General features: G+C 40.9%; 1 protein-coding gene across 3 annotated transcripts; it reads left to right on the forward strand.

Moving 5' to 3' along the window:
• Nucleotides 1-45: 45 nt before the first annotated feature.
• 1700066M21Rik (RIKEN cDNA 1700066M21 gene) lies at nt 46-7,878 on the forward strand. Of its 3 annotated transcripts, XR_373264.4 has the most exons (3): nt 46-396; nt 2,157-2,262; nt 5,193-7,878. XR_373264.4 is itself a non-coding variant. In XM_030243183.1 (2 exons), the coding sequence occupies exons 1-2, from the start codon at nt 121-123 to the stop codon at nt 2,187-2,189; spliced, it is 309 nt and encodes a 102-aa protein (XP_030099043.1). In that variant the 5' UTR covers nt 46-120; the 3' UTR covers nt 2,190-2,485. The 3 variants fall into 3 exon arrangements, 2 of the variants coding, with proteins under 2 accessions (XP_030099043.1, NP_082822.1); XM_030243183.1 differs by lacking the exon at nt 5,193-7,878 and having other exon boundaries at nt 2,157-2,485; NM_028546.1 differs by lacking the exon at nt 2,157-2,262 and having other exon boundaries at nt 70-396; nt 5,193-7,873.
• The last annotated feature ends 1,609 nt before the right edge of the window (nt 7,879-9,487 follow it).

The following is a 9,487-nucleotide window of genomic DNA, read 5'->3' on the forward strand; positions in this document are numbered from 1 at the left end:
GCCCTCCGCTCCCCCTCCCTCCGGACGCACGCGGCGTGCTGACGTCACGGCGACCGAAGCCGTTGGGCAGCCGAGGCCCCGCCCTCGCTGCCGGGTGAGCGGCCCTGGCGGCTCGAGCCCATGCTGGGGTCGCGGCGTCTGCGGTCCCCCGCGCTGGTGCTGCTGCTGCTGCGGCCGCTGCTCGCTTCCGGAGACTCCGCGTCCCGCCTGCAGACCCGAGCCATGAACCCGGGCGGCGGTGAGCGGGGCTCCCCGGAGGACAGCCACCGTCTGCAGCGCTCCACGGTGCCGGGCTCCGACCCGCAGCGCAGCAACGAACTGCTCCTGCTGACATCCCGGGAAGGAGATTCCCCGGAGCAGCGGCACCACGTCCTCTACTTCCCTGGGGACGTGCAGGTAACGCGGGGCCAGGCCTCCCCGACACGCCCACACGGGTTCTCATACGATGGGGGTGCGGGGCGCGCCCCCGTTCCTGCCAGAGCCCCATCCGGGGAAGGGGCCTTGGAGGGCCACGGTCTCCAGAGAGCGGCTGTCAGTCCAGGTGCCACTGGGTGGAAGGAGAGGCGCGACAGGGAGTGGGACAGCCACGCACAGCTCCAGCCTGCTCTCAGAGGACTGTGTGTGTGCTGGGCACTGGACTGTTTAGAAAACGCTGACTGACCAAATAAAATACATCCGTTGCTAAAGTGACCTTTCCAGTAACCCTAAAACACAGCAGTGGAAGGGATGCAATCGTCAAGAATGCTAATGATACTGAGAGGCCCATTTGAATTCAACTCATCTGTGTGCTTCCTGTTACTGGTTTTTATAGCTGCAGACATACGTCTTTGCTGAAGCTGTCCTGGAAGCTGGGTTTTAATGTAAAACTGCATCGTGCAGTGGATACATTAGCCGCGTGAGAGTATCTGAACAAGTTAAAATGAAAAGGCAGCGTTCTCTGTCTCACTAGTTGTATTGCCAAGTGTTGAGTCACCACAGGTGACTTGCTTGTACCCCGTTGGACAGCGCAGATACAGTTGGCATTTACATTGAAAATCAATTATCCCAGAGCGTTGTTAGCACTAGGGTAGATATTCAAGTTAGAATATAGCTAGATGGTTTCCTCATACTAGAAAACTGTTATTGTTTTGAAATTGGTGCTTTAAAATGATACACCAAAAAATCTATTTTCTCTTGCTGTTTTCTCTCAAATCAGTTGACTTGACTAGTTGACTGCTAATGGAAACTAGCAAAAACCCAAATTTAGGTTCAAGAAAATCTCATTTTGGTGCCTTTATTCCCAGATTGAAAACAAGTGTGTTGCTTCTGCTTCCTGCGACTTGTGACCAACTACTTCATGCCTTCCAGTGGTGGTGGTGGTGGTGGTGGTGGTGATGGTGGCTGAGTACTTTCTGCTGTAAAAGTGTTCCAGACAGAACATCCACCTGGCTTAAGTAGGGCCTAAAGTGTTCTAGATATAGTTTGAGGATCATCTTTCATTTCCCATCATCAGCCTTTGGGACAATGACAGAATGGTAATGTTCAGAGTGTGGGGTTTTATAGAGCATGAGGTCTTCTGGAAAAGAAATGGAAGGCCGTGCATCCCAAAGCTTCAATGCCAAGTCACCCAGGTTTCCCATTCCACTCTGTACTTCTTAGCTATGAAGTCTATGCAGATGTTAAATCTCTCCATTGAAGTGCCTCAGATATAAAAGTCAGAGGGCCTCAATCAAGCTGAAATTTGGGAATAACTCTAGTTAGGTTCCAGCCCCTTCTCACCTTCAAGTAGCCTCATGCTCCACTCTTGGGATTTTTTTACTCTACTCTTTCAGTGATCTCTTTCCATCTCGTGACTTTACATACTGCCTCCATGCTCACGAGCCTGGCATTTATTTAGTCTAGACATTAGCGGGTGTTTATGAACTCACCAATTGCATGCCTTTACTTCCTTTGGATATTTAGTAGCCTTCTAAAACTGAAAATCTATTGAAGCAGCCTTCCTTATCCAGGTTAATGAAAATACCTATTTAACGATTCGACTTAGAAATCCAAAGTCATCTGTAGATCTCTCATATCTCCGGTCTAATCCAGCAGCATGCAGTGTCTCCACCTCTCTGTATGTACAGTGATGGAACTGTGGTTGACAGCCAAGGTCTCATTATTCCACCCTCTTCCAGACCATCCCATGGCTTCCTGACCCTCAGCAGTAAGAGCCGGAGTTCTCTCAAGTGCTAGGAGTCCAGGTGCCATCACAGCTTGCTTTCCTGCAGGGTAACTGTCGAGGTGTGTTTATGTCTCTGGGTCTCCTTACACTGTCTTAGGCAGTTCCCTTTAGCTGGATCCTTCCTTGCAGCTTAGTTGGGCTGTGTAATTTATGCTCTGTAAAGATGTTCCTTCCCATGGTGCATTCTGGAGAGAAGTGTGGCTCTTACCCAGTGTAGCTCTCCTCATTCTTTGCAGTCCATTCTACGTCACATCCTTATTATAAATGTTTCTGAACCCTTGCAAACAGGAAGTTTTCTGAAAAGATTCTTTGGACTCCAGTTCAGTACAGTGTGGGATGGACTCCTAAATTTCTGCATCCGTGAGCATCTAACTGGGATAAGCATTCCTTGGTCTCTGCAAGAGAGTCTCTTGTTGCCTGCCTCACTGGACATGAGTAGAGACATAGCCTCCACTCCTTACCTCCCATAAGCATCGTAAGTGCATTCTATCCCCAGGAAGAAGAAACTCCTTTCAGTAGGGTAGTCATAGTTAATAGTCTGGGGTGAAGAATCAGTTTGACTAGGGAGGCATCTGATCCCCATTTCAGGGAGTGGAAGTATTTATCCATGGTTCTTGGGTCTGATCTTTGATATAACAGTAAGGACCCCAGTTTTCATATTTGAGTTCCTCAGTAGTCGCATTTTCTTTCCTTTAGATCAAATAACCTGGGGCTGATGGAGGGAGTGATATTTAGATTTATAATACCTATGATGTACATCCTAAACTGAGTCATAAAATCTGTTTCGCTTGCATCCATTAAATAATGAAGTAATTGTGTAGCTTCAGGACTTTGGGGCTGTCAATTATAAGCTTATTTGCGTGCTTATCTATTCATTCATTCATTCATAGGTTGTTCACTATGTATAGCCCAGGCTGCTCTTGAATTCTGGATCCTCTTGATTCAGCCTCCTAAGTACTAGAGGCACTTCCACACTTAGCTCCTAAGTACTAGAGGCACTTCCACACTTAGCTTCTAAGTACTAGAGGCACTTCCACACTTAGCTCCTAAGTACTAGAGGCACTTCCACACTTAGCTTCTAAGTACTAGAGGCACTTCCACACTTAGCTTCTAAGTACTAGAGGCACTTCCACACTTAGCTTCTAAGTACTAGAGGCACTTCCACACTTAGCTTCTAAGTACTAGAGGCACTTCCACACTTAGCTTGCAAAAATGAATGAAGTAGAAGGCAGGTTTAAAAGCAGTTCAGTGCTCTTCTCAGCTCCATAATGAGTTCAAAGCTAGCCTAGGCTACATGAGACCTTGCTTCAAAGAAACACATTTTTTAAAAACTAGCAAGATAGCTTAGTGGGTAACAGTGCTTGCTGTCACACTGGCCACCCTGAGTTCAGTTCCCAAGACCCACGTGGTAGAAGGACAGAACAACTCCTGCAGGTTCTCTGTCCTTCACTCATGCTGGCACACACAGGAAATGTTTAAAAACAGTAACAAAAAGGAATAATAGAATTATTCCTTCCCTGATAAAATATTATGACAGTTTTTGTATGATAAACCTGGATGTGCAGAAAGTAATGGCAAAATCCATAAAAAGTCAACATAATATCTTCCTGGGATATATTGAAAACACACATAGCAAGTTGCTAATAGGCATATATGACAAACTACTAATGAAACAGAACTGTTAAGGAATTGAACATTATAGTGAGAAAATTATAAGAGGACACAAACATAGTTAACAGAAGTAAAAAATGAACATTGCCAGCAGACAGAAAAATGTTTAACCTAATATCAAATAGGCAAATAAAATCAAGAGCATTGCATAATCTTAACCTACCTGGATTTATTTTTAAATTAACCATTATCATTAGCTAAACAGTGGCGTGGAAAACAGTGCATCATGTACATTTCTAGTGTCGGCTCTACTGTTACTGTCAGTACTGCATCTTACTGATGTCTAAACACTTATGCAAATTTGTATTGATACAGAGTCATGCCTTTTAGCCTATTTTTAAGGGAAAATTATACCTAAGCTATGGTTTCTTAATAGAGAAGAAAAGAATATTTTCTTATATACATAGTTACGTGTGTGTGTGTGTGTGTGTGTGTGTGTGTGTGTGTAGTAAACACTGAACTGATAGCCAACTAAATTTTAATTATTTCTAATATTGGTGACCTTAAGACCTTATATCTTTGTAGATTTATTTTTTGTAGTCTGTTTTTTTTTCAATAGGAAAATGTACATTTCACTTAATATTCAAACTACAAAAGGTTAAAAGTGAAAAAAGTCTCTTCTTACCTCCCTACCTCCAGCCTCCTAGTACTCGGGGAGCTGAGACAGGCAAACTACAGCCTGGACCATATAAGACCCTGTCTCAAACAAGAACAAGCATTGCCATTAATAAAAATATAAAAGGAAATTATATTAAATAGCCCAACCAAAACAAAAATATATCATTACTTTATATTGGATGCATCTAAACAGTATGTGAGTACACTGTAGCTGTACAGATGGTTGTGAGCTTTCATGTGGTTGTTGGGAATTGAATTTTAGGACCTCTGCTTGCTCCGGTCAATCCCGCTCCCTCAATCCCTGCTCGCTCCAGCCTAAAGATTTATTTATTATTATTTATAAGTACACTGTAGCTGTCTTCAGACACCCCAGAAGAGGGCGTCAGATCTCATTATGGGTGGTTGCTTGCTGGGATTTGAACTCAGGATCTTCAGAAGAGCAGTCAGTGCTCTTACCTACTGAGGCATGTCGCCAGCCCACTTATTCAGAAATTCTTAATACTTAGTATATTTATTACTCTAAAGAAGTTTAGGTTGAGAGTAAAGTGTTCATTCAAAATCTGATAACCAAAAAGTGATAGCAGGTTTTTAGGTTTTATTTCTAATACACTAACTGTAGGTCATCAAAACTTCCTCAGTAATGAGAAGTTATTTTTATAGGTAAATACACGTTTAATGCTTATTTCATCTTTCTTTTCAGAATTACCATGAGATTATGACTCGTCATCCTGAGAATTATCAATGGGAAAATTGGAGTCTAGAAAACATTGCTACCATTTTAGCCCGCCGTTTTCCCAATAGTTATATTTGGGTAATAAAGTGTTCCCGAATGCATTTGCACAAATTCAGCTGCTATGACAATTTTGTGAAAAGCAACATGTTTGGTGCACCAGAACATACTCCGGACTTTGGAGCCTTTAAGCACTTGTATATGTTATTAGTTAATGCTTTTAACCTGACTCAGAACGGTATGCTGTTCAAGAACAGGAGTGTTTGGAATAAGGATTGTAAAGCATCTAACTGTGAGTCTAATCCTTCTACTAGTAATGGTGGCCAAAAGGAAAACGAGAGGACCTGTGAGCATGTTGATGAGCCTTCCATGAGTTTTCCTCCACTGTCATTGGATGGTGCATCGTTTACTTTGATTGGATTCAGTAAAGGCTGTGTTGTTTTGAATCAGTTGCTGTTTGAGTTGAAGGAAGCCAAGAAAGACAAGAACATAGATGCATTCATCAAAAGCATAAGAACAATGTACTGGCTAGATGGTGGGCATTCTGGAGGAAGCAATACGTGGGTCACATATCCAGAAGTCTTGGAAGAATTTGCTCAAACAGGAATTACTGTTCACACTCATGTAACACCTTACCAAGTACATGATCCAATGAGATCCTGGATTGGAAAGGAGCACAAGAAATTTGTTCAGATACTCAGGGATTTGGGTATGCAAGTGACCAGCCAAATTCATTTTGCGAAGGAAACTCCTTCCATAGAGAATCATTTCAGGGTTCACGAAGTATTCTGAGACTATTAATGTGCTTGCTTAATGGGAGAATAAAATTTTGAATGTTATAAATGCAGATGATGAGATGCAAGATTAATGATGCTTCATCAGTTTGTGGGCTAAGAAGATGCACATTCCAAAAATATGAGTGTCAAATACAGTAGGATTGTTTTGCTTGTTAAGTGTGATCAGTTTCAAATTCTGATCAGGTTAGAATTAGCTTGAAATCTAAAAGGGTTGTTTGTGCTAATTCTATGACCATTAAAATGAAGGCAACCATGTTAGTTTTTTAAAAGGTAACAAAATTGGTGTTGGAAATAATTGACTTTGCTGAGACCTATTTTAATCTAACTTTGGTGATAATGGCATTCAGCTGTTGACTAGAGACACTGCACTTCTCTCTGTCCAACACACTCTGGGGACAACTACACCCTGCATCCAGACTCCCGGGGTTGCTGAACCCCTAGACTCATTCTCAGTGGTCCACCAAGTGTTTTGTTTTGTTTTTTAAAGTCAAAATATATTTATCCCCCTGTATTCAAGATTATAGAATAGTATAGTTGGTTTTTAAAACATTACACTGAGCACTGTAAGTTAATTCTTAATTGTCAGTTTTTAATTATTTGTTAGTGTGCTCTCAAAACGAGACAGATTTCACAGACCTAAATCAGCATTTCTTCAGAAGCATGGTTTTGTCTGCCAAGAGAAAATAGCTTTCTTTGGCCAAATGTAAAATTAAATTGATGAGATAAGAAAGGTTACAAAGGAAGGTTTGGAGACACAAATAATTTAAATTTTGGCCCAGAAACTGAATTTGCTTAACACTGCTACATAATTTGGGCACATTTTTCTTTACTAGCAAAATGCATTTTGAGAAACCTAGATCTAACGAATTTCAAACAACATTGGAACATAGCTGTGTAGTTTTAAATAGTGGTCAGGCACTTTTTTATTTATAAATAATGCTGTGCAGGTCATGAAATAACTAACAGGGAACTAAACCCTGCTGCTTTGGGCAAGGAACTGTACTAAAGAATGGCACCTCCCAGGCCCAACAAGCTAGTCTATTTATCAAACAATATGAAAGTGTTAAGTCTGGTTTCTTCCAAAGTTACATCTTAATCAACCTATAAGTATATTCCAAATACTCACTCATGGTAAAGGATTCCTTCACACGTGTTGTTTTAAAATGAGCATGATTCTATCAACTTACAGTTGAGTATCTGTACATTTTCCCAAGTAGTTTTATATTGTCCCACTTTCTTTGAATATCCATTCTTTTGAGATTCATTTATTTGAGATCAACACTTCCCATTGTAAAAACAACTTACCTGGTTTCTAACTTACTATGTACTTCCTTAACGTTAAGCACTGTGATTGGATGGCTATCTTTAATTTGTTTAATAATCCTCAAATGTGTCATTTAATGTAAAACTGCACTACTGAATGGTCATACAGAAGGGCAAGGCTTTAGTTTTCACAGGATTAACTGAAGTAGACAGAGAAGGGTTTTCCTTTAAGAACTCATTGAGTTCTTCACCTCTCCCTCTGACTGTTCAATTGTTACATGTTAAAGTGGATGTTGATCAGATGGACACTAAACCATCATCACCTCTGCAGACAGTGTTAAGTACCACAGATGCTAAGGAGTGGAAATGATCGAGTTGACCCTCACACAGGTATTTCTGTTTAGTACTTCAGAGTGGTCCTTTCTTTCATCTGTTTAAAATTGTATATGCTAAATTTTTTATGGTAAACATGCATTCTACTTGATCGTGCCTTTGTAAAGAGTCACTGAGAGAAGTGGTCCTACAAATGTGAGCATTGTTACCACTACAGCATGAATGTATAATTATATTAAAGATAATAATCCACAGAAATGTTATTTGGATGTGTTTATCTGTTCACTCAGATCATCTATTTGAAAGGAAATGCTTCACCTTGCCATTTTGGGTGTCTCTTTACTTTCCTTTTTCAGTGAACAACCTTCCTTTCCACTGAGTACACATCTTAATTATTCCATAACCGACTGCATTATACCCACTTCTTCTGTTGGGTTCCTAGAGGAAATCCTTAAAAAGTTCTCCCTTTTGTTGATCATCTTAGCTGTCTATACGCCTTTATGTCCATAAAAGACCTTTGGAATATAGTGTGATACTCTCATTTCATTTATACAGTGTCCAAGCACCTATAAGTATAAGGTGAATTTAAGCCACAAGGATTTAACATCAAGTCCCAGCATTTTAGTGGGGAAATACAGCAGCCTAGAGCTTAAGAAGGAATGTCTGAAACGATCTTGTAGCTCATTCAGAGGCCTTCGGAGAAACACAAATTAAGGAGTAAGGAGTCCGTGCTCTCATCTGTGATTCCCATGCTAACTGTGTGGGCCTAACCATTCTGAGCCATCACCTGGTACTCAGAAGTCATTTTAGTGGCTCCTGCTAGGTTTAAGACACCCACTGATTTGTACCTTTCAAGCAAGGTTAACACCAAAGTGCCAGCCTGTGAGTTCCTCCTGACCCATCTGTTTCCCAGCACTGGAGGAAGGAGTCACATTGACAGTCCCAAATTCTGTCATAACCTGCCTTTCACCTACCTGAACTGCCTCTCCTACCCCATAACTCCACAGATTTAACTTTTTATAGGCATGAGATATGCCTTGTTATTAGATTTTTTGCAAATGTTCATATAGCTGCTACAAAAGAATGAAAAATTAGCTTTGTTGACTGTCTCTTGGTATTTCATAATTCTGAAATTATGAGTAAATAATGTATTCATATGCTGAGGCAAATAGGGTCGTGGGAAGCTAATGTTTTGAACACAATGTACAAAGCTACAGATCTGTCTCCCCTCTGACTACTCAGCCTCCTCTCGGGCAGTTGCTGTCACTGGGCTATGTACCTAGCAGAGCTCATTCTATGTAAGCATAGAGTATACAGTGTATAAATGGCAGCATAGTTTTTATGTTATTGGATAAATTCTATGCTGTCATAACTGCCTGACTCCTTAGCTTCATATTTTTATCATATTTTGCCATCTTCCCATTGACTATTACTTTGATTTGCATCCATGTCTGTATATAGTAAATGGCACATTGTTTTGCTGGGAGAAAACTGTTAAGCCCTGAATCAGCTGGAAGAATGGGCTATAATGACTAATATGGTCACTACCACTGTAATCTCCATTTCTGTAGCAGAGCCTAATTATGTCCTTGCTTAACCAGAACCATCTGTGCAACCCAGGGTGATTAGATCATTCCTAAAAGTTATTCATTAAAAAATCAAGTTCAGGGAGTTACATTAATGTGTATTTTATTCATTTGGTCTTAAACAAAGATTATAAGTTTTGTAAGAAAATGTGACCAGGAGGATTGTCTTAAACTTGTCAAATTCACTGCAGTGCTTCAATCCACTACAAGAGGAGTTAACAAGTTTGAGAAGAATTAAGAGTAACTAGCACCACACATTTTCCTGAAGTGGATTTTGTAGTGTTGT

This window comes from Mus musculus, chromosome 1, assembly GCF_000001635.26.
Source record: "Mus musculus strain C57BL/6J chromosome 1, GRCm38.p6 C57BL/6J".
Classification (NCBI taxonomy): Eukaryota; Metazoa; Chordata; class Mammalia; order Rodentia; family Muridae; genus Mus; species Mus musculus.